Below are 26732 nucleotides of genomic sequence, written 5' to 3' on the forward strand. Positions count from 1 at the left end.
GGTTGGTAATTTAAAATTAAATTTTAAGTCTAGTTAATAATCTATTTTACTAAAATAAGCTTCTTTTTAAAAGGAGAATAGTTTGGCGATCTCAACAACTACTCCTATATATAAATTAACATGCATTTTTCATAGAGGTGATACTATTTACGAGTTCGAAAATAATTAATAGAGTGATTTTTTATTTGACTTTAATGTGGGTATCAAATATCGAATGAGAATGAAAAATAAAAATAAAATGAAATTTATTCATTAGTTGTGCAATCAAACATATTTAATCCATTCGTTAGTATACATAATATATCCATAAATTATGTGTATAAAATATATATTTATCGAATTTTTTTTCTTCAGTAAGCGACTATTTATGTCAATTTCCCTCGTAGGAAACCCGGAACTCGATAATTTTAAAAGGCTAAAATTTAAAACTCATTGACATATATAGTTGATTTTAACTTATTCAAATTGAAGTGTGGCTCTTCTTCTTCTTCTTCTTCTTATTATTATTATTATATTCTAACCAATTTTGAATTTGAAAATTAGTTTTTTGCGATAAGGTAAGTACACCTATTTCTTTGGCTGAATTTGGATTCCAAACACTTTTTACCCAACCCTTAGAAAGAGTAGTCCTTGTCAATTACTTATTTTTAGAAGAATCTTCCCTCCTTTAAAAATTATATCCTACACTATTTACATCAAATTAATTTATCATAATTAAATAATAAAGTAAGATGACTAGGTCATTGACATGTACATTTAAAGAAGGTCTTAAAATAACGATAAAATTCTTTTTCGTATGACTGACCTATAGGTTACAAATTTACATTCTAAAATTTTTTTTACATCAATCTTTTTTTAAATTCTGCGAGAATATATAATACTACTTTATATATCGGACTGTGACTATCCTCTTATTGATATGTATATATATTAACTATAGTTAAACAAATACAATATAATTTATTTTCTCTGAAAGTGTAACTAGTATACATCGATCATATAATTTATTAACTATTTTATTCAATGCACATAAGTTAACCTCATTTCTTAAGTAATTATAGACTTTGAAACGTGTCATCCGATTATCATATTTGTATAGGTCAATTGGAACCTAGCTAATTTGAATTTACTGCATAAAATCATAAATGTAAAAACCATTTTGTTATATAAGATTTTTGTAATATTCAAAACTCCAAACTGAAATAAATTTGAACTTCAATTTCATTAACTTTTTTTTGCTTTTTTTTTTTTGACCTTTTACATTTTCCTTTTTTTATGACAACTTTTCAACCATATGACAAAATCTTTGGATTATATTAAAGCTTTATAAAAAGTTCTTCTCTCACTTTCACTCTTTTAAAAAGCCTTTTAGTTAAAAAATTCCATTATTTTCTCCCAAAAATCCCCAAATGGGCAAAGCAATCAAGTGGTTGAAAGGTTTGTTTGGTATTAAAAAATTACAGATTGATGAAAAGGGCAAAATTGGAACAACATGTTTCGGGCATTCCGGTAGAGACACCACCGCTGTCGCCGTCGCCGTCGCCGCCGTGTCCGATCGGTTATGTCACAATCCGACGACTATTCCGCCCAATATTACTCCGGCGGAAGCGGCGTGGCTGAGCTCTTTTTACGGTGACGAATCTGATAAGGAACAGAGCAAGCATGCAATTGCGGTGGCTGCGGCCACCGCTGCGGCGGCGGATGCTGCCGTCGCTGCCGCACAAGCGGCGGTGGCGGTGGTGAGATTGACTAGCCAAGGCAGAAGCTCCGCCGTGTATGGCCGTGAAAAATTGGCTGCAACCAAAATTCAAACGGTGTTTCGTGGTTTTTTGGTAAATTCACTAAATCTTCATAATAATTGCTTAATCATTTGTTAATTGAATTAACTCTTTATTTAATGCAACTCTTTAATAAAGTACCACTTGTTTGGATATACATATTATTTTATAAGAAAATTAAAATTTTGTTAGTGAAACCGTTTTTGAAAATATTTGAATATTAATTTTTTTAAATCTAATCAAAATTTACTGTCAAACAAATGTATAAAGATAAATTTTCAATATCTATCGTCAATATTTACTTGACTTTTTATATCATTGATTTTGGTTTTAAAATAATTAAAATAATATTTGTTTATCAGCTTGACAATTTATTTCAACTTCAAAACTTTAAAGTATATAATTTGAAGTTCCAAAAATCATTTTTAGAGGTTTTTCAAGTTTTTATTTCTCACAAAATTATAGTAATTCATTTTTATCTTAAAACATGACACTAACTTTCAAATATTCTTTTCGAATTTTAACTTCAAATATATATATATATATATATATATGATTCATTCGCCTCCTGTTGTAGCAGGTAATCTAATTTATTTTTCAAGTTGTTAATAACTTATGGACAAACAATTATTTTATAATTATATTTTAGATGATATGTACATGTTTTTTGATCGGTTAATATATAGAAGTTAAACTCGTTAAAAATTTACATATATTTTTTTTGTTGTTGTTGTTGAAATGTTAATAACAGGCAAGAAAGGCATTGAGGGCATTAAAAGGATTAGTAAAATTACAAGCATTGGTTAGGGGTTATTTGGTAAGAAGACAAGCTAATGCTACACTTTATAGTATGCAAGCATTAATGAGAGCACAAGCAAGTGTTCGTGCCCAAAAAATAAAAGGAGGCTTCTTCATTAATCATCAAAATTCTCAATTTCAACCAAGAAAATCACTTGTAAGATCCCTAATCTAGACTCCTCTATGATATTATTATATGTGTATGTTTTCGGTTTTTCTCGGAGTAGAGTCATGGAATAACAGTGAAAGTTGTCTTCGTGTGAGTTATATGTCACGTGTTTGAATCATGGAAGTTTAGGTTCCCACTCCTTGGGATGAGACCCTTCTTTGAACTGTGTGTTGCTTTGTGCATCAGATTGTCTTTTTCTTTAAACCAAAATGATAAATCATACAAATGATGATGAGGATGAAGCTCATATATTATAGGTTCAACTGAATTAGCATTTTCAGGGTAAAAAATTCTCGTTTACATACTTTTTAGTCCTTGTAATTGAAAAATAGTCATTCTCATTGACTGTCAAGTTCAACGAGTGAAACTTCAAGACATTATCATAGAGTTTCACTTGTGCAATTTGAAATTCCATCATAGTGGCTATTTTTCAGAGATAGGGTTGAAAATGGCTAGTGAATGTTTTTTTATTTTTCATTTTCGATACTGGACATAGATATAAATAGTGAAAATCTATTAATATTTCAACGAGTATCATGTTATGTACCACAATTTTCAAAATAAAACAACTTCGATGTGAATACCTTCTGTGTTGAGTCTGTCATGTTTAAATTCTGAATCTGCATTTACCTACAAAACTCGTCATAAATCCATCTCCGACTTTCTAACTTTGTTACCATTGATTTATAGGAAAAGTTTGAAGAATTAAGAAGTGGAAGTACAAAACAAATGCCTAGTAGAAGGCTATCATCATCATTTGAGGCTAACAACATAAATGAAGAAAGTGCTAAAATTGTAGAAATGGATACTGGAAGGCCCAAAACAAGATCCAGAAGAACAAACACTTGGGCTTCTAATCCATGTGATGATCCATTTGAACAAGTGCTACCTTCATGGGCCTCAGATTGGGCCCAACAACCAGTAGGAACAGCCCAAAGTACACCAAGGTTTGCAAATTCTTGTGGATCTAATACACCAACAGCCAAAAGTGTTTGTGTTGAAAGTCATTATTTTAGGAATAATTATTATGACACTAATAATAATTATTATCCTAATTACATGGCTAAAACACAATCATTTAAGGCTAAATTAAGATCTCATAGTGCACCAAAACAAAGGCCAGAGTTAGGTCCTAAGGTGAAAAAAATGTCATTAAATGAAATGATGGAATCTAGGGTTTCATTAAGTGGTGTTAAAATGCAAAGATCGTGTTCGCAAGCACAAGAAAAAATCAGTATCAATTTCAAGAATGTTGTTATGAGCAAACTCGGAAATTCATCAGAGTTTACTACAAGAGTACAAGAAGGTGAAAGGGACTATTAACAATTGCATCGACCAGTTCAAGTCGAGCCCGACCGTCATAAAAATGGTTGGAAGTTTTAAGATAGAGAATACATAGAGAATAGAGAGAGATAGAACAAAAGGGAATATTTGTTTGTAAAGTTACAAGCATAATGTGACTTAAAGATTGCATTGAACTAATTTTCGAGGTTGATTTTAATGTTGGTAAGTGTAATTATTAATACTATAAAAACTTGTTTTATTAGTATTAATTAATTGTGCAAATGATTAATCACTTGTTTCCCTCCTTTTTTTAAAAAAAATTTATGTTCATTTTTCAATGTGCAATCCAAAAGAATTTATAAACTATTGTTAGTTGGGACATAAATGCCAATGATACTTCTTGTCCTTTTTCTGAAAAAACCAATGTCTCTATTTTGTACTCACTCCGTCCACTTTTACTTATTCGAAACTAAAGTAGTTGTTGGTTTTTACTTGTCTAGTTTAAAAAGTTACGAGATAATTTATCACTTAAAACCTAATTTACTCTTATTATCGACTGTAGTCATTTTCCAACGTATTTCCTTAAATGAATTTATTATTTTCAAAGAATGATATCGTAAAATTGATATACCCTTTGTTATGGTAGGTATATGTGAGTCAATTTTGTATCGGTAGGAGTATATGTGAGCCCCTTTTATAATGAGTGGTATATTTGCTTTAAATATTTCCTTTTTATTTATTATTTCTTAAAGAATGTGTGAAGTTAATACTAAACAAGTAAAATTAGACGGTAAGATGGAATGATGGATAAATAATTTCCTCAAATTACGTGTTCAAAGTAAGTTTCATATTTTGTCACTACATGAAATTTTGTAGTGGTTGATTTCAAAATTCAAAAAATGAGAATAATTTGCCGGAATATCCGGATGGAAGTTTATTATTTTTGGTTGAAAAGGAGATAGCTTTCTAACAATATTTGTTTCCATTTTAACTGTATAACTTTTTTTTTTTGTCATTTTTGGTGAGCAAAACATTTCTACTTTTTTATTCTTTTGGTTTTAGTATTCTATTTCTTTTGTTTTCAATTTAAAACTATTTTTTTTGTGTGTTAAAAATTCATCTTGAATTGACTAGCTACACATTGGTTTATACGAGTAAGTTGCAAGTTCACATTGCATAAATCTTTGAGTTAATATCTCAGATGATCACTTAACTAATAGCTCTTTGTACAGAAAGTTGTTCAACTTTCTTTTATAAATTAAAAGTCACTCAACTAAGAGTTCTTTACCTAGAAAATCGCTCAAGTTTGTTTTCTTACTCAAAATTCACTCAATTAGTGGTATTTCACTTAAAACTTCAAATAGATACATATAATTGAAATTCCGCCATTTTTGCCTAACATATACTTTGTGTCAAAAATAATCTATATGTCCATTTAATTAATTCTTAAATTGAAAAAACAATGTCATAAAAGAAAAATATTGTATATATTTGTACATAGAAGCTGATAATATCTTCTCTCTTTTTTTTTACCTTAAACATTTAATGGTAGAATGCTTGATATAATATTTCAACCATTTTAATCAAAAGAAAATCTCACCTTTAAATTAACATAATTTTCACCAAAAATTTTCTAATCTATGCCTTTTTGAACTTACTACAAGATACATGGATTTTTACCAATCAAGCCAAAAATAAAATAAAAATTGTAGGGAATAAATTTTATTTATTAAAATTTGATCCATTCAGAACCATCAATAAAGCTAAGTGAAATAAAAGGCTTAGCTTCTTGTTCAGTTAATTCTCTACACCATGAAACTCTTCCTGCAAAACTTGCCCCTGGTCCACTACATTTATATTGCCCATAAAATACAGTCCTGTCCAAAAATAATTTTAAAAATAACAATAATTAATAATAATAAAATCGACAAAACAACATATTCAATGTAATTCTACAAGTGAGATCTGAAGAGTGTAATGTTTACGAAGATAGAGATACCAATAGACCTTCAACTCAAAAAACACATATATTAGACGATAACCGTAGTGAAAGGAAACAACGAGTAATAATAAAATTGATGAAGATGGTAGAAAAGTACGTAATAATAATACTCCATAAACAAATACTCCCTCTGTCCCTAATTACTTGTCCGCTTTTCCTTTTATAGTTGTCCCTAATTACTTGTCCATTTTGACAAATCAAGAAAGGACAAAATAATTTACCTATTATACCCTCAATTAATTACTTTGAAAAAGGTAAAATTTCGTGAAAATCTTAAATTTTTAATCCATCCACTTTATAATTAATAGGGGTAAAATGATAAACTTATTATGTCAATAATTGCTTTCTTAATAGGTGTGACAATTCAAACGTGAACAAGTAATTAGGGACAAAGATAAAAAAATTATCTGCATGAGGAGACCGGCCTGTCTATGATAATTAATGAATGATTAGTGTTTAAGCATAATTAATACATTGTCTTCATGCATGAAGTCATTAATTATTTCCAATTAAGCTAATTAACCCCTTTTTTCATTATTGTGCATTATAGTTAGGATTATAGTTGATAATTTAGAATATACTTAGGTTCACATGGAAAGATGCAACTTTTCAACAGTAGATAATAGATGTGACCATATCTACTCACTACTTTCGACTCAAATTATATAATAAGTGAAAGTTTATATAGTTGACCTAACAAAATATAAAATATGAGATATAATTTGTATATGGAGATAGTGGAATATTAGTGAAGGTAGTGGCTATGCTGGAAAAAGTGTGTTAATATGACAAATTTTCAATACCATAGTGTGTATATATAGATATATAGGTAACAGATAAAAAGGACAACACCGTCCCATGCTTACTATATATTATAACAAAAAGTTAATTTTATAATTTTATTATAATTTGTGGACTTATAAACTTAGCCAAACTTTAGTCTATAGTTTATAGTTTGGTTGGTTTTTGGTAATTTTGGCAAGAAAAAATAAACTTATCTAGGTTCTAGATTCTTTTCTTTAATGAAAAAGTGTAAAGCTATCCATAGCTCAAAAGGTTTAATCTTTTTTAAAAAAAAAAAAAAAAATTAGGTAAGGACTTGCACTATCTTTTGAGTGGTATTAAAAGGTAAACTAAAATAAGGTTTGGATCAATAAACATATCATGATTCTATTTTATTTTATTTTTAGATATATCCTTTGTTTTTAAGAGTTTTTTTATCTGGTGTTTAATATTTATATTGGAGCCAAGACTAATTTAAATTCACACCGTGTAAGGCTATTAAGGGGAACCACTCTACCAACATTTTTTCTATTCATGTCTCAAATCTAACACCTCTCTGATTACAAATGGAGAGATACTATTGAAAGCAATGAATTCATTACTTGTAATATGTAATATGAAACTATTTACCACCAAAAATCCCTTATTAACCTTATCATTCGGATGCAGTAGTAAATTTAGAATTTCTAGAACATGTATGCACCACTAAAAAAAGAAAAAAGAAGTATTTAATGGAAATTGATCCTTTGTCATCTAGGTAAATAACTCAAGCTTCAACTTAGTACATTATTTAATTAATTTTCTTGTAGCATAAGTGTCAGTAAATAATTATATATATACACAAAATATCTACTTTTGCACAAAAATTACGAGTTCACATGTCCCTAGTAAGATTTGCAAATTATTCATAACTAAACGATGTCACATAAAATGAAACGAGAACTTACATTTCTCTAAGGGGGTCACCCCAATTATGCCATCCTTTAGGTATGATAATGTTGTCCATATATGTGTAAGCAAAGATGACCCTTGAGAAAGGACCCCATGCCCTACCTAGGTACAATGCACCTGAACCTGTGACCTTACAGTTCACAAAACTAAATCCAGTGTCCTCCAACATACTGCTCCTTCCTTGTGCTGTTACTGCACCTGTCACTTGTGCTATTGCATGCAAATGACATCCCTACAACATAAAAAAAAAACTCGCATTATTTTTAATCACATAGAGTTTACGTTATATGCACTGACATATATATATATATATATATATGAGTGTATATAAACAATTATTTGTACAATTTTAAGAGGTTATAGATGTGTATGTTGTTCATGTCAATTATATATAAGGTGCAGAAATAACTAAAATTGAAGACGAAAGTATGAAAAAACGTGTTGTAATGTTTATTGAATCAAAAAATTGTTTATGATACTGAATTTAAGTTGTAAGTATTGACATAGTGACATGTACATAAGCAATTATATGTACAATTTAAGATGTTATATAGCAAATTGAAAAAGATTTGTACATGTTGTTCAGGTCGATTATATATAAGATTTAGAAATAGTTAGAATTGAATGCAGAAAATAGGTTAGGCTCCTATATGAAACTATTCGACTCATTATAGAATTTCAAATGACAAATTATATGGATTTCATGTAGTATAAACTAAAGGGGACGGATGTGCTATATCTGAAACGTACGAAATCTAGTAAATGTCATAAGTACAGACAGATTCACAAGCAAAAAGATCAAAAGTGCATAATTTAAAAAATTGAAGTTCGAATGTGCTTAATTATAAATATATAGGAACCAAAATCAGAATTTGTCAATAATTCAAGGACTAAAAGTGAAAATTTCCTTAGTTTCTAGAAAAAATTCTTAATTCACACAAATATCCAGTCAAATTTACTATTCATAACTTATCATAGCCGATATATATAGATTATATACTGATTATACATATATGATACATTCGTCAACTATTTTTAGTTTAATCAATTGAGTGAACCGCGGAGATTGAAAGAAGTGATTAATTACCTCAAAGAAAGAAAGTCCATTGCCAAAGATGAAATCCACAGAGCCTTCAATATAACAATCTTTATAATAATGTCTACCCAAATGATCATAAAGTGTATCTTGTGCCCCCAAAAATTTGCACCCTACAAAGGCTGCTGTATCTGCTGATATTCTAAATGCTACTGCTTGTTTTCCTATGGCTCCTGGTGGTGGCACTGGTGTTGTGTTCTGCATTTTAATCACGAGTTTAAGTTTTATGTACTGATAATAATGTAAAAAAATAATCAAAATATAGATGAATGCATGTTGAATCCTTTAAAAGTAGCATAGTTTTGGAGGATTCGAAACGGGCACAGGCAACATTAGTTGAGGATTGACCACATGATAGACTAGTTTTTGAAGTTAAATTGAATTAGTTGTCATTTTTTTGAGTCAATTTGACTAACATTTGAAGTTAAATTGAATTAAATCAATATAATATTTTATTATTAAAATTTATATATTTAAAAACTATATGAAAAGTACTATCAATTGCAATTTGTCGAATGTCAATATGGTGAAAAAAAAATTAAAATATTGATCAAAGTTAATATAGTTTGACTCCCAAAAAACAACATGACAACTAATTTAGAACGAAGGGTGAAATAAAATTGCACATATAATGATATAAATGAAACAAGAGCCCTGACGTAACTAATAAAGTTGTTATATTGTAATCAAGAGGTCACATGTTCGAACTGTTGAAAAAAGTTACATAAATTAGACTTTTATGATATGATACTTTCTCGAACACCGTGCATAGCGAAAGTTTAGTTGGATTCCAACAAAAGAGAAATGGAAAAAAAGATAAAGAATTATGTTTTGTACCTTAAAAGTAATATTTTTGGCTTGGAAATAAGGTGAATTAACAGCAAAAGTAGCTGAACCAAAAGTGCCAAGGGGTTTTCCATTTGGGCCAATAGTTTGTGCTGTATCTCCATATTGAATTATTGTATTATCTGCTCCTTCTCCTTCTATGGTTATAAATGATTTAAATGGTGATATATTTACTTTCTCCCTGCAAAAAAATACAAAAAACATAAATCAATTTAATAATAAATAAAAATACATTATCTTAAAGAAATATAAAGGCCAACTCGAGCCACTAAGCTCTCATAAAGCACGGGTCTGAGGAGTGGTCGGATCACATTGAGTCTTATGTCTTCATGCAAGAGGTTGTTTTTGTAGTGTGAACTCATAATCTTTTAATTATGCAAAAGACAACCTTTATTGTTGAGTCGAGGATTATTTTGAAGAAATATATAGAACTTTGGATTGAAAAGACATTATTTTGGAAAAAATATGAAAGATAACTCGATGCATTAAGCTTTCGCTATGTGCAGATCTAAAAAAACAAGGTTTGATCATATCGAGTTCTATGTATCTAGTGATTGTGTTTGCTGCTTAAACTCGTAATCTTTTTATCACACGACAATAATTTAACTACTCATAGAAAAGAACATTTTGTATGTGATCACAAGACTATAAAATGACAAAAAACAAAGGACAACAAAAAGCAAAATTCTATTCATCACAATTCTCCATGAATTGACAATTGACCACAAATGTTGAGTTTGGGACAAAACGTTTATCCAACATGTGAAGCTATGAAAAGACAGATCAACAAAGTAAAAAATGACATTACACCAAAAGACAAAACACTTTTTTGAGAATAAAAACCTAAAACTCAATAAATTTACCTATTGCTAAATTTTATGTCTTTCTTTTCCCTCTTATTTTGGAAAAAAATTAGTAAAAAGGTTTTCACCTATTGAGCTACTCAAAAAAGGAAAAAAAATCAATGGAAAACCACATAATGTAGATGTATCAATAGCATATTCAATTTCAAGAATTGAAAATAGAAAAACCATCAACTTACACGCAATTCAATTATTACTTAATAAAAAAAATTGAGATATGCATAAACTGACTCAAACAATAGACATGTATCAATGACAACCACTCATCCAACTAACTAATTTCCAAAATTGAAACAATAAGAGTCAGTTTACACGCACCTCAAATAACTTCTCATGAAATAATCAATATCACTATGATAAAATGTGCCTTCCAAACTTGATGGGAAATTAGAAAAGTTCTAGTAATGTGTATGAACACAAACTGACACGAACACCAATGTTATAAAAAAAATATAAAAAAACATGCGACTTACGTGTAAATTCCTGCATGGATTTTAATAACAACTCTAATAAGATTGATAAATGGAAGAGAATCAATGGCTTCTTGAATTGAAGTAAAATCTCCATGAGAAGGATTTTTGTCAACAATAAGTGTATATGAAGGGAACAATTTATTTTTTGCTGTCTTAAAAAGTGAATGTTTTAAGCTTCCAACAAATTGTACCCATTGTATAAATTGTTGTTCAGAATGTTGAACTTGTGTCATGTTCACATTTAATTGCTTCTTTTTTGGCCTAAGACCTTTTGTGTGACAATAAATTAAGTCAAAATTGATGAGAAGAAGAAGAAAAATGAGAAGAAGAAATGGTTTAAAATTTGGCATTGTTGTAATAGGTAGTAAATTAAAGTACTATCTAGCTATCAAATGAGAATAAAAAGAGGAAAAAACAAAAAAAGTGTTTAAAGAGAGAGATGTTTGAAATGTATTGCAAGTTGGCTATATATACATAAATTAGATGTGTGATTCTATGTGTGGTTTTGGGAGTTCAAGTGGTTTTGAGTAATGAGTCATATATCATTGTTTTTTTTAAAAAAAATGATAGCGGTGTTTCGATCAGTTTACAGGTATTTTAACTATTTCTTTTTAATATTTGTTATATTTTTTTAATAATTTGGGTATCAAATAACTATGTTTATCGAGATGTAAGCAAATAAATTGAAATCACCTATGATTTTACGTATTTATGTTTGCACTAAAATTATCGGATAACTCTATGGACTATGATAATGTGTACTTATTAAGCATATAAAAAAAAATCGTTTAATCCTTTCGGACAAGTTTATGTGATCTTATTTTCGTTTTAGTCGTTAAAAAAAAGGATTATGATCGTTCTCTTATTTCAACTTCATGTTTTACTCTTAATTACAAGTTTTTATGGTTACACAAATGTTATGGTAATTAGCTAGATAACAATTTCAAAAGTCTTATAACAATAAAAATGTTATGACATATATATAAGACCAAAACTTTTTAAAAAATCATTTCTTTTTCTAAATTTCTAGTTCAATGAAATAGATTCACATAAATTGATCCAACTAGAAGGAATAATATTTTCTACATTATCAATATTTGAATCACGATTTGTCATGATTTTCCTCCACTTCATTGAATGTTGGATATACCCTTAAGGAATATGACACAAATAGTTTTTTCCATGATACAATTTTTGTTAAAAATATTATACTACACATATATATATAAACTAAATATTGAATTCCCTTAACGTCTTGTATGTTTTCTTTTTATTTTATAATTTTAATCTATTTTAATAAAAATTCTGACTCCGTTATTATTCGACAAATTGAGAATAATAATGAGTCATCTTTTAGGTAGAAAGTGGTACAAATTGGAGAATCATGAGTCATGACATAGGATTGAGAGTGTCACGGGTGCTTCCACTGAAATGAATGCAAGAAAAGTTGGGGGTGGGTGGGTAGTGGGTAGGGTGGTTTATAGGGGTGGTGGGGTGTTCACAAGAAAGAATTTTGGCCACAATTTCTGGTTATTTAATTAAGAGAGAAATATTGAAATATATTAAAATTTAATGTGAATTATTAGTGTTATTTTCGAACTAGAAGAATTAGTGACAGTCTTAAAAACACTCTTTTACTTGACTAATTGAACTTGAATACACGCTCGATTTTGCAACATGAGTGAAATAGACTCCTAATTTTCGTTTATTTAGGAGTGTTTTCAACACTTCTTTTGGGTTTTCATTAAACAGACCCATGCTTTTACAAGAATGTAAGACCACTTTATATGTTATAGGGCAGATTGGAGGTGTATCTAAGTTTAATTAGTCAAATAGATGAGTGTTTTTAAGACTATCAATAGTTTAAAGACGAAACTAATAATTTTCGTCAAATTTAGTGATATTTTTAATACTTGTCTTTTTTTAATTAATTAATATATATAAAGAACTCTTTTTTTTTACCTTTTTTTTTTTTGCTTTTTTGTTGTTTGTTAGCTCCCGTGAGTGTTCTTTCTGTTGTTGTATGTATGGAAAGTGAATATATTCCCATGAGTAAAATGATTTTATGTACTTTTATTTATGTATTTTTACTATTTTAGCTTAAAGTAATTGCCTTTTCATAATTAATTAAATAGCCACTATACAGTAAAATAACAGATTAATCAAGTCTCCTGCATAGTACATTTTATTGCTTAGTTATGGAATTTAACTTATATTCACAAAACGTTTCATCAGAAACATTAGGAAAATCTCATCAAATCTTATATTGTACTAGACACTAAAAAATAACACAAGTTACGCTTCAAAAGTTGCACAAAATCTTGTAATAGATCAAAAATAACGAAATAATGAAGTTACAACACCAAATACGAGTCCCCATCAAATCAAACAAAAGTAATTTGTTAAATATTTTATGGGGACCAAAATTATTTACTTTTATTAAATTTAACGGACCAAACTAGTCATGGATATATTTAAAGGCCTATTTTAACCTACCACAAAAAAAATAAATTAAAAGTGATTAATTTTGTTATTATCTAGCATGATGCACAAAAAGAGAAATTCAAATGCTAATGGATGATTAGAAAAGAACAATAATTTTGGAATATAGTAGTTGGGAAAGTAAAAAAGACTAGGATAAAGTACCCTAGGATATTTATTGTAGGTATTAAATAATTTAAAAGGTACTGTTCTTTTATTAAAAAAAAAGTTTCGAATTGCGATTAATTCAAATTTGTATAGTATGAGACTTATTAAATGGAGGACACTTTTCTATTTGGATATTTTTTTTATTTTCAGAATCAAATTTGAAATATTTAATATTTGAAGACTGAAGATTCATTTTTAGTCCAACACAATTTTAAAGATAAAACTTCAGTGTTTAATAAATGAACTTTGCATGTCTAAATTCTTTTAAAATTATTAAATATATCACTTGATACGAACGACTTTTATTTTTTCGTTGGTCTACAACCTTGACCTAACGATCAAGCTCGAAACACAACTAGATAGGCAATTAGTGAGGAGAGGGTTGGCATTTTAACTTTTAAGTATAATTTAAAATTACCGTCAAGGTTGGAGCTCCATTAGGAAGTAAAATCTAAATCCAGATAATTTTAAATCAAAAATTTATTAATGAAGGACAAAGTACTAAAAATTTAATAATTTTTCTAACCCTAAATAAGACCTTTAATTAAATATTGCTTATTTTAAAACTATTTTGGAGAAAGGAGACAAATTATTGGAATGATATTAGATTCTAAATGAAGTAAGGAACTTATTTATTAGATTATAAAAAGAAAATATGTATACTAAATTTTCTTTGTGTAAAGTTTGGACTGGATCACAAAGATTTATTAATTAGATTATAAAAAGGATAGTCCAATGAACTAAGCTTTTGTTATACCTAAAAAGTTCGAGAAAACATCAAATCATAAGAATTTATCGATTAAATTATGTTGTTAAGATATATGAAATTGAGAACAAAAAAATTACCTTTTTGTGAATTTTTGGAAGCCAATCATTTCTCTTGACTCTTGGAATTATCTACAAACTACTTTCACGGGTGGACAAAAAAATATACCAATCAAAGATATATGTAAAAAGTATATATATATTTGGCATTTTTCATAAAATAAAACATCAATTTGAAAAGGATATCCATTGAAAAAAGACTTCCACTATTGTTTCTTTTGCCACCATATGCAGCACTAACAACAACAACAACATACCCAGTGAAATCCCACTAGGTGGGGTCTGGGGAGGATAGAGTGTACGCAGACCTTGTCACTACCTCATGGAGGTAGATATGCAGCACTAAAGCAAATTAAAATAATTAGAGTCGGTTTGGATTAGCTGATAAATTTTAAGTGCTGGAAATTGACATATCCGATCAAACGTAAAGGGATACGTATATTCCATTACAACCCTTGGTATCTACCTGGCTACGCATCTTGCATTATAAATATATATATTTTTTAAATGATAAAGAGTGTTGTTTTATTTAATAAATCAAACTTTTAGATTGATCACACAATTCAATACGATATTTGTACTAAACTATTGGTCATTGTTACAACTTGTGGGCTGTGGCAAGCCCATCTATTGAAAACTTTTGATGATCCATCAAGGCCCAATATTATGAATGAAGCCCAATACAAGCATACATATATATCAGGCCCAATCTTGTCCAGCTTGAAAACTCAATCTCTTAAATAATAAAATAATAATAAAAACATTCTATTAAATTTCATTATACATTTTTCTGATTTAGCAATAAATAACCTAATTTTTTTCTTAAATAACTCTTAATAAATTAAGAAAATTTTGACTTGATTTCTTAATATACCAAGAATCATAGACTATAAAAGCCACTGAAATTTCCATCTTTCCATTAATAATCCCATATTCAAATTGGTGACAAAATTTTCACCAAATACATCTCAGAATAATAAAGGAAAGCAAATTAATTGTCCCATTAAGATATTCTAACATTTATTTTTATTGTTATAAGGATTATAATTAGATCTTTAAACGATTTCTTTTCAGACATAAATAAGAATTAGTCGAGTCAATATACTTCATGGAAGACGTATCTAATAAAGTGATTGTAGTGTGTCCTCATCAGCTGATTAAAATTGAGAAAAAAAAACAGTGTTTACATCATCTATTGACCCAAGCCTGACACCTCTTGCGTCATGATACGCATTTTGTAGGATTACATTGAATATGTCATTGTTACGGGGGGAATAAACTTATTTGTCTAACGAGGACAAAAAATCAGTAAAATTCACAAACAATCACTTTTCAACTGTTGTAATTACAAAATTGTCCTGTCATAGAGTTTCATATTCAATATATGAAACTCGATGATATTATCAAAAAGTTTCACCTATATAATTTAGAATTCCATAATAGTGCGTCTTTCGAAGACATGACTGAACAGTGATTACTAAACGCTATTTCTATTTATATATAAAGGAGAAAATGGTCTAAAATTCCCTTAAATTATGTGAAATGAACAAAAATGCCCTCAATTTTTTAGTTTGCCTCAAAAATGCCCTTGTCGTCAATATTTTGGTTCAAAAATGTCCTTGCAGTCAATACTTTGATCCAGAAATGCCTCTATAGTTGTTAAATGAGTCAAAAATGTCCTTTTCCGAATAAATATATTATTTCTTTTCTTTTTAATTAAAATATCCCCCCCCCCCCCAACACACACCACCAATTGTAGGCCAACTCCCAAGTCTTGGCCCCTCTTAGTGACACACGTATATCCAAGAATCTAACTATTTCTTTATGAAAGATTCTGAAACTAACTTGAAAAGACCAAAAAATATCACTCAAATAAATGGTTATTTACCTATCATTTTTGACCATTTTCATGCCTAAAAAGTCCTTCAAAATACACAATCTTTGACATTGGAAAAACCACTATGACATAAAGGACTCAACTTTCTTGCTCAACTTCACCTTAAGACCAATTTCACCAAAAATCAAGAATCTATGACCAAATTTCAAGAAACTAAAATCAAATGACAAAGTTAACATTTTTCGCCTTGATAGTACTTGCCACTTCAATTTCCTTTATTTTCTTGGAAACCCCACCAAAATCTTACTATCACACTTTGTTCATATCTGATTCTTTTTCTGATAATTCCTCTATAGCAAATCATCTTTATACCTTAACTAAGAGACCCCATGTTGCTGGTTCTCAAGCTAATGCTGATGCAGCAGCTTATGTTCTGTCAATTTTCACTTCTTGTAACATACCATCACATGTAACATCCTATGATGTTTCCTTAACTCATCCTGTGTCAAGGTCTTTAACCCTAAAATCTTCAGAAAAAACAATAAAGTTTGGTCTTTTTCAAGAGATTTATGATGGTGATCCATATGCAGAGGTGGCAAATGAAGTATTACCTACCTTTCATGCTTATGCTAGATCAGGTATTGTTAATTGACATACCCCCTTCGTTTGGATTTATTTGTCTGGTTTTAACTTGACACGAAGTTTAAGATAGTAAAGAGTACTTTTGAATCTCGTGGTCTTATACTATGTATAAATAGAATGTATTACCTACCTTTCATGCTTATGCTAGATCAAGTATTGTTAATTGACACTCTCTTCGTTTCAATTTGTTTGTCTTATTTTAACTTGACATGGAGTTTAAGATAGTCAAGAGTACTTTTGAATCTCGTGGTCTTATACTAAATATACCTAGAATGTATTGCAATGTCCTTTAATCGTGTAGTCTTAAAAATGTCTTCGGGAAAGTTTAGAATTTTAAAGAGTTGTGAAAAAAGGAAAGAGATATTCTTTTGGAAAAAGACTGAAAGGAAATTAAGACAAACAAGTTGAAACAAAAGGGGTTTAAAATACATTCAAGTCTTTTGAATTTACTAAGTGGTTTATGAATCTTGAAATTGAGTTTGAAGGATTTTATTTTAGTTTAATCTCATCCTTGATATGATAGATAGGGTTGGTTTCTTTGGAAATCATAAGCAATTATATTGAAAAGCATTTGAGAGAGATCATTGATCATAGGGTGAAATCATAGAGTCGAGAATAGAAGGGGGACATTCTTGAATGTTGCCACTTGTGTGGCTTGGTTGAATTCGGGAGATAGTACTGTTATTATTCTTCCGTTTGCTCGTGAAAGAGACTTTAACAATCTTCAAGAAACATGGTTATGTTTAGTCAAGCAAGTGTCATTTTGGTTTTGTAGTATAATAATAGTTTGTCAAGGCTACCTTTTGTCTGGCTTAGTTGAATCCCGTAGATAGTATTGTTACTGTTCTTCAGTTTGCTCGTGAAAGAGACTTCAACTAACTATCCTCTAGAAACATGGCTATGTTAAGTCAAAACAAGTGTCATTTTGGTTTTGTATTGTTATTCTTATTATCCATATTCTAACAATTTGAGGACATTTTGATTTTATTCAACAAATATTAAGTCATGAACTCGTTATTTTTATAATGAATTTTAGCACTTTAGTACTTTAAAGGTTGAACTCGTAAAATTTTATATATTGGATCCACCTGATCAGGTACTGCGACTGGTCTTGTGGTATATGCAAATTACGGGCGTGTGGAGGACTATGCAACATTGAAAGAAATGGGAGTTAATGTATCTAATACTGTTGTATTGGCAAGATATGGGAAGATATACAGGGGAGACATTGTACATAATGCTCATGCTGTTGGTGCAATAGGGGTGTTAATTTTTACTGATAAAAAGGACTATGGTGGCGAAAAATGGTTTCCGGACGATAAGTGGATGCCACCAAGTGGAGTTCAAGTTGGATCAGTGTATGACGGAATTGGTGATCCTACAACACCAGGGTGGCCTAGTACTGGAGAATGTGAGAGATTATCAGGCGAGGAAGTTGACGAGGGAGGAAATGTACCATTGATACCGTCATTGCCAATTTCTTGGGGTGATGGAGATGCAATCATAAGGACTATCGGTGGAAAAGTAGCAAATGTGGATTGGCAAGGAGGAAAGGATAGTCCTATTTATAGAGTTGGACCGGGACCTGCAATTGCAAATCTCTCTTATGAAGTAAGTGACTATGCTGTTTCATTTTATGTGAAGGTGTTGACTGGACGGAGAACTTTGTGGTCTTAAACATGCCATGACATTCCGTTAACTATAAGAGCATGTTATTAAGGAATTGGGAAGTTAAAAGTTAAATTGTTTCTAATAGAAAAGTTCTGCTCTTGTTGGAACAGACTAAAAACGAAAGAATGTCACGTAAAATGGAACAACTCCTCTCTTTTATTTATTGAACTATAAAAAGCACTTTATAGTAGCTACACAGATTCATCACAACGTATGACTAGCCAACGGGGAAAATGAAGGCTAACCTGTTTTGGTTGTTATGACTAGCAAGAATTGATAGGTTCTTTCAGTGCGCTTTGATCAGTCTTACAAAAACTATTCTTTGTATAAGTTATGAGGGAATATGAGAAAGACTAAGCTTAAAAGTGATCATCAGAACTCACCGTCATTTGCTTATGTCATCTGGTTCACCCTTTCCTTTAGAAAGAATAAAGAGTAGTAGTCTACACGTCAAATTTGGGATTGTTGAATGGTTGTAAGTTTTGCAGGGACAACAAGTCATAAGCACAATCCAAAATGTTATTGCAGTTATAGAAGGAGAAGAAGAACCTGATCGGTACGCCTCTCTAACTTTCAACTTTTCATGAGTTATTTGACTTCACTTCAGCTTGGAAATGTAGTATTGTGATATATATATATCACAGTATTAGAATGCAATTGGTTGGAATGGAATAGAATAGAATAGAATTAATTTTGTGTAATCGACCTCAGGACTGAGGCTTAGTTGGTCGTTCGAATGATTGACGAATTGGGGTCTGTTACCATAAAACAAAGGAATAATTGTATAACTTAGTGAAGCATAAAACAAGATGACTAAAAATATGCTAGGAACTGTTAGTGTTGCTCAAGGGAAGATGTGTCCAGGTTTGTTATACTAGGTAATCATCGCGATGCGTGGACATTTGGAGCTGCTGATCCTAATAGTGGCACAGCATCCCTACTTGAGGTATTATTTCTCCAGAGAACTTACCTAAAACGTCAAGGTTCTAGATTTCATGAATCAAATATGTATATACATATATAAACTGACGAGTGACGACTACCTGGTTTACTTGTGAAATGCAGATTGCACAAAGGCTCAAAAAGCTGCAAAAAAGAGGGTGGAGACCGCGAAGAACAATCATCTTATGCAACTGGGACGCTGAGGAGTATGGCCTGGTGACCCTTCATCTCTTCTCTTAGTCAAACACGAACATATTCATATAACAAACAAAGCTTTGATGTCACAAGAACATACAATGACATTAACTAAACGTTAACAACCTGCTCATTTCAGATAGGTTCAACAGAATGGGTTGAAGAAAATAGGGAAATGCTAGCTGCACGGGTCGTCGCCTACTTGAACGTTGATTGTGCTGTTCAAGCAGGAGATTTTCGAGCCTCTGCAACACCACAGCTTGATGAACTAATCATACAAGCTTCTCAGCAGGTATTGATCCTGATTATCCCCCCAAAAAATGTACAACACCACAGTTATGTGCACGAAAGCATTGTCAACGTTCCACATTTTATAGTGTTTGCAGATCAATTTGAACTTGTATTCTTATGTAACTAGTTATCGTGATCTTCGACTCATCTTAAACTAACTTCTTCTTTGAAGGTCCAAGACCCCGATAACTCCTCACAAACTATTTACCAATCTTGGCTCGCTTCTAGCAACGATACAACAGTAAAGGTGAGAGTGGTAAAGTGTTTGCCTAAGTTTAGACATCATCTTAATCGGTACCTTAATGCTTCATTTAAAAACTGACAACTTTGAAAATGATCAGACTGACTAATCCAGATTATCTGTTTTCATGTAGCTCGGGAGGTTAGGCGGAGCTGGATCCGATTACGCGGCATTTGTTCAACACATTGGGTCTCCAGCACTAGACATGTCTTTTGGAGAAGGTAACAAGATATTAGTTACCTCAAAAAGCATGTCCAGTTATTTTTCAGAGTTTGTAATTGCAGAAACTGCTTAAAGTATAGGCATTCGACATTTTTGTCTGCAGGTTACCCTGTATACCACTCGATGTACGATGACTTTGTTTGGATGAAGAAATTTGGAGACCCGATGTTTCATAGGCATGTAGCAGGTGTGTTACGCCTTTTTTCCAGATTGCTATATGCTGCATCTTGAATATCTGAGCGAGATTGTTTGTTCCCATTATATGCTAAAACACGCTCTTAAGTAGAAAAGCAAATGTAGATGACAAATTTAAGATGTCACATACAGTTATTTATTGTCATATATCAAGCACATTATATTGCTTGGACTGGTCAAAAATGTTGTTGGGTCCGTATCAGCATTAGATACTCAAAAGTAGTGTATTTTTGGAGGATCCGGAATACAACATTTTTGGAGAGCGCGAGCAATATAATAAGCACATACTATGTGCATATTTCTGTGCTTGGGAGTTTCTGATGGTTAAATAAACTAAGATTTTACAATGACTACAATTTTAGAGAGACGCAAAAGCAAAAGCCTATGGGGTCACTTCTGTAACTAGATAACTAGCACCAACTAGTAACTAATAATCCTGTTATACATAAAAAAAAAAGTAACTGTTATGCCATGCTATCTTGTAACGAATCATTGCTCTTGTTCCATGCAAATACCTTGTTTTCCATCATGGATCGATCTAGTTTTATTACTATTTTTACAGCGGCAAGCATATGGGGTTTGGTAGCTCTTCGACTTGCAGATGATGAAGTTTTGCCTTTTAATTACCTATCGTACGCGTATGAGCTCCAGGTATTGTTCAATCGTCAGCTTAGCTACAAACGAAATGTCGCTAATGTTCTCAATATTTGTGAAACAGAAAAGTGCAGAACACTTGGAAGCTGAAATATCAGACAAGGGCATTTCACTTGTTCCTTTGTATGCTTCTATTGAAAAACTCAGAAAAGCAGCCACAAGAATTAAGAACGACATAAAGGTACGACACGAGTTCTATTATATAATGTCCGATTTATAACTTCTTAAGCTTTTAGATGAGTTGATCACACAATTTAATAGTAATACTTAAGATTGCTCGCGTGGATTTAACTTGTAGGCACTCAAAGCAAAAAGAAGTCGTGCATCAGTGAGAGAGTTGAACGATAGACTAATAATGACAGAACGAGCATTCACAGATAGAGACGGGCTGTCTTCAAGGACATGGTACAAACATTTGGTAAGAAGTCATCTTTCAATCCTGCTTTGATACCAAATGATATCACGTAGTTATTCATTTCATGAAAAAATGGATCTAATTACGACAACTTTTTACTTAGATTTACGCGCCAGCAAAACACAATGACTATGGATCTAACTCATTTCCCGGTATATCTGACGCTATTGAGAATGCCAAGAGCCTAAATTTTTCAGACTCGTGGCATTCTGTACAACATGAAGTTTGGCGAGTTGCTCGAGCCATCACACAAGCGTCACTAGTCCTCAGCGGTCGACTAACATGAATCTTTGTATTATCATTTCCAATCTTATTATGTTAAAAAATAAATTAACATAGTAATTGTATGGTTTCACAATCTTGGTTTTAACATAGTTTGTAAAAAATTGTTAGAGATCATCCTGAATTCTCTTTCTCAAGAAAAATGTCTATCAATTGATTCCTACCGTATGTCTTCGCTTTTCACGAAGTTGATTCTTATGAACAACTTGCAGACAAAAATGACATGTACATATGGATTTTGAATTTGTAAGATTACAATTCAGTAGTCTTTGAAATTTATTAATTTGACTAATTTAAATTCGTACTTGAAAAGATTAAGCACTTCCTACATAGGAACTTCATTTCCATACTTCATTCCCTATTTGCATTTGTCTTAACTTAATAATATATTGGCTCGATCAATTCAAATTTCTACGTGAAAAGATTTAACACTCACCATAGATAGGTATTTTGATTCCCCTAGCTCAAACCGAAGACCTCTAACAACAACACATGAGAAAGATTAACACTCTATGATAGGGATCCGAATTCCTCTGGCTCAAATTAGAAACATCTAACATAATGACAACAATAACAATAAATAAACAATGTGATTTCTAACGTAATGACAACAAATAAACAATTATAATCCTACAAATGAGATTTGAAGTAGTATAGACCATATCCAAACCTTTCTACTTTTGATTACCTTTGATAACGAATAATATTTTCTCTATGGATTCCAAATTTCCCTAGCTCAAATCCAAAACATCTACCAATAATAACAATGTGATCTTACAACTGAAATCTATAGAAAATATCTCGTCACACGCATATTTTAAAAAGGTATATGATATGATAACATATATGTGACCAGATACTTTTTTCAGATCTAACGTCTCTATCAACTAAATTTTCTTTTCTTCACACGAATCGATACTAACTCACCTACTCGTGTTTCTACCGGATCCAAGAGGGCCTGCCCAAAATCACAACCCGATAACTCATTCTTTCCCAACTCTCCTACAAAGACCATTTCCGATCTACTCTCAGCTCAAGTAATTCCTTCACAACTCTCCTACAAAGACCATTTTCGATATACTCTTAGCTCAAGTAAAGTATTTTCAAAATCCGAGACATCTAACTAAAAGATAATAAAAACCTTCATCATTCCACAATATATCTTATGCTAGAAAATAGAACAAAACACTATGAGAGGGAAAAAAAACATCTTTATTTATCAAACAAAAGTTATACAACACAGATAACAGATCTTCCCTTCCATTTGTCATTTCCATTTCCCTCTCTAAATTCTGCATAAAATCACCAAACATTACCAGATTCTTTAATATTTACATTAATAATTCAGATCATTCAAAATCAAAATCTAAATCTAAGATTCGTCAATCGGATTCTCTTCCGGTTCATCAAAATTAGGGTCATTTGCATCAACAACAACAGCATCAGCTTCTTCTTTCTTAGAAGAATAACTTCCGTCGCCGGCCCAAGTAAACTTTCCACCATGGCCGCCTTTCTTCGGAGATCCACTTATTCCGGTGGCCGATCGCCGGTCCTTCCTCGCATCTTGGCCTGATTTGGGGGTGATTTTGGAAGTTTTTGATGTATTCTTCATAGTGATTTTTTTTCAGTGAGATTTTTGTGTGTGAACTATTGGGGTTTTGGGGGAGATTATATATAGAGGAAAATGGGATGATATTTAATTTTTGGTCCTTCTAGTATTGATAAATATCAATTTTAGTCCTTGTAATGTTGGATTAAATATATTTAACCTTTGATTAATTCAAATATGTGTAGTTGGTCTTTTTAAGTAGAAACTAGAAAAGATGTAACAAGGTGTGGTATAAATTATCGAATAAAAAATTGGGATTTATCGTATTAAATCGCACTTTAAAAAATTGGTCTTTGATATTTATTTTTTATTATTAAAGTTGAACTTTGTACCATATCGAACTGAATATTGAACGTTTATCTTATTTGTAACTTAGATTACATGTTGATGTTTGTTTGATATGAATTAAGGGGAAAAAGTCTTGAAAATCTGTTGAATTTCTTAATTAATTTTCAGTGTTTAGTAAGTAAATAAAAATATGTTGTTTTATAAATAATTATTTATAATCTAGTCAAATATCTATGGAGTGGAGAGTGAAGGTGCGGGGATGATAGGGTGTGGTTGTGTGGGGTGGTCAGGGATTGAAAGTCTGCGTATTGGATCAAATAATGAACTTGAAATATCATTTATAAAAAATATATTTTTCCCAATTTCACTAGATAATTAATTTTTTCATTACAATGAAACATTTCCTAGATTGATCAACCTAATATAAGAACATGTATAAGTATATATTGTTATCAAGTCTAGAATAACAATCTAAAATTAATGTAACACCTGAGTAACTAAGTGGTATAACAATAAATAATCATCACAAATTTGTAAATATTCATATATAAAAGGATTAAACGTGCATGTTTCAATTACTTAAAGTCAAATTTCAATAAGTAAAATATTGTAGGGACTAAAATAAAAAATAATTAATATCTAAGGGACTAAAAATTATACTATTAATATTTTGGTTCTGCCACGTGACTTTGACATGTGCCATGGATAATTGGATAAGAACAAACTGTGGATTTTTATAAACAAGGGACTGTACAATGACTACAAATAAATACTCCAAATTAATTATCTTATTTAATAATATTATATATATATATTTGGCTCTATTTGTAATTTATATGTCTAAAATAATGTTGTGTTTGTACACGTATTTTTAGCTAATTTATCTTTAATATTTCCATTGATAATGTATATCGGGTAATTCTATCAACTAAAATTTGATCAGATGATCGAAATATTTTTTTTTATCTTTTTTCACCAACACACATTGAATAACTCTTAAATCATAACTCTATCAACTAAGATTTAGTTGGATAGAAGAAATCATCCGATAATATATTAGATTTTCAATTTCATATAAATAGTTTATAGGATTTTATGACATGGCATGAGTTTAAATGACTAATGAAAAAAAAATTACTCGCTTAACTTATTTGGATTAAGATATAATTATTATTGTTAAAATTGAATTTAATAGCTTGTGTCGCTTTCTTATTTGATATTTTAGGAGTGAAGTGAAGGGTTTCAAAGTTGAAATTTTTAGATATAATAATTTAAATTTAATATATACGAAATTTAATCTCCTGTATATATATGATTTTTGAATTTTAATTTAAAGTTATGTTTTGTAAAGTTAACTCTACGAAGCATGACTTTATACCTGAATAATTAAAATTAGCATAACTTTAATCAAATAGAGAAATCAAAATATGAAAAATAAAGAGCACATAACTATTTCATGTTTGATAATATTTGATCTTCAACATGGAAGACATACAAAACATAATTATCATTGAAAACACAACAATACATTTGTTATAGGTGAATATTCTTTTGTGAATCATACCCAATTATAAGATTTGATCTTCAATTTCATCAATCTTTTAAATTATCTCGACTAAAAATAATTCTAATTTTTGCTAAAATAAAAATATTTTCCTCTTTAACATGAAATTTATTCTTTCTCGTATATTATAGTGCTATTTTGGTATATTAACAGAAAATACAAAACTATTATACTGCTAAAATATTTTGATTTTTGGTCATCAAACGAAAAATATATTTTTTCCCAATAGAAATGATAGTTATAATGAAGATCGATGAAAGACAAAGACACATAAATATTAAAATTTATTATATTATATTATATATTATTTATTCACCAACTTTATTTCTATATATATTGATATCTTATAGTGAAAATTCTGACTTTATTATTAAATATAATGAATTGGCAAAATTGACTACGAGTTAAATACTTTTAAAAATAGAAATATTACTTGGTGTGTCAAGCAAGAAAAGAAATTGTTCAAATATGAGAAATTCCTTGCAAATGAAGGGTCAAATAAGAATGTCCATAAAAAATTACAGGTCCAAGGAATTGAGTGAATCAATTCATCACGAGACCTATAGTTTTTAACTTAAATAATTGTAGAAAACATACACAAAATTTTTAAAAAATTTCTTATTTTTTATAATGTTTAATATTTATATTGAAATCGATTGTCTTCAATTTTTGCATCAAAATGCAAGTGAAAGTCATTTAAATCATTTGAAAAAAGAATCGGTTTACTCCCTTTTAACACTAAGTCGTATTTTCTTTTATACTCTCTTAAGAAAATGCTCCTTCCGTCCATATTTAATTGTCATGATTTCTTTTTATAGAGTCAAACGATAAGAACTATGACTAACATTTTATGATGTATTTTTATCATCATATTGATATGCAAAAAATTACAATTTATAGTACTTTTCGTATAGATTTTAAATATCTAATTGTTTAAAATATTGAATTAATGTAATCTAATTAATTTTGAAAAATAGTCAAATTGACTTTCGAAAAACGCAACATGACAATTAGTAGTGGATATATGGAGTAATAATTAAGAGATGTTTTTTTATTATTTTAATTCTTATTTATGTTTTTAAGATATAATCTTTCTTCATTAAAATCACAATTTGAGATTAAGCTCGTATGGACCCTTACAACGCAAATATGGATTAGTCTGACTCC

General features: G+C 30.1%; 3 protein-coding genes across 4 annotated transcripts; 2 read left to right on the forward strand and 1 right to left on the reverse strand.

Moving 5' to 3' along the window:
• The first annotated feature begins 1319 nt into the window (after positions 1-1319).
• On the forward strand, positions 1320-4316 carry LOC125863180 (protein IQ-domain 26-like). The gene is made up of 3 exons (XM_049543349.1): positions 1320-1832; positions 2530-2733; positions 3436-4316. The coding sequence occupies exons 1-3, from the start codon at positions 1410-1412 to the stop codon at positions 4066-4068; spliced, it is 1260 nt and encodes a 419-aa protein (XP_049399306.1). The 5' UTR covers positions 1320-1409; the 3' UTR covers positions 4069-4316.
• A 1430-nt stretch (positions 4317-5746) lies between these two features.
• On the reverse strand, positions 5747-11451 carry LOC125863181 (probable pectinesterase 53). The gene is made up of 5 exons (XM_049543350.1): positions 11044-11451; positions 9699-9888; positions 8853-9059; positions 7762-7997; positions 5747-5906 (listed from the first exon to the last, which is right to left on the reverse strand). The coding sequence occupies exons 1-5, from the start codon at positions 11391-11393 to the stop codon at positions 5759-5761; spliced, it is 1131 nt and encodes a 376-aa protein (XP_049399307.1). The 5' UTR covers positions 11394-11451; the 3' UTR covers positions 5747-5758.
• A 5064-nt stretch (positions 11452-16515) lies between these two features.
• Positions 16516-22148, forward strand: LOC125862946 (probable glutamate carboxypeptidase LAMP1). Of its 2 annotated transcripts, none has more exons than XM_049543070.1 (13): positions 16516-16992; positions 18093-18607; positions 19156-19223; positions 19517-19613; positions 19733-19825; positions 19944-20096; positions 20268-20342; positions 20470-20557; positions 20662-20745; positions 21316-21404; positions 21472-21588; positions 21706-21825; positions 21926-22148. In XM_049543070.1, exons 1-13 carry the CDS (start codon positions 16578-16580, stop codon positions 22106-22108), a joined length of 2097 nt encoding a protein of 698 aa, XP_049399027.1. In that variant the 5' UTR covers positions 16516-16577; the 3' UTR covers positions 22109-22148. The 2 variants fall into 2 exon arrangements, with proteins under 2 accessions (XP_049399027.1, XP_049399028.1); XM_049543071.1 differs by having other exon boundaries at positions 19532-19613; positions 21926-22145.
• Positions 22149-26732: the final 4584 nt, after the last annotated feature.

Source organism: Solanum stenotomum, chromosome 4, assembly GCF_019186545.1.
Source record: "Solanum stenotomum isolate F172 chromosome 4, ASM1918654v1, whole genome shotgun sequence".
Taxonomy (NCBI): Eukaryota; Viridiplantae; Streptophyta; class Magnoliopsida; order Solanales; family Solanaceae; genus Solanum; species Solanum stenotomum.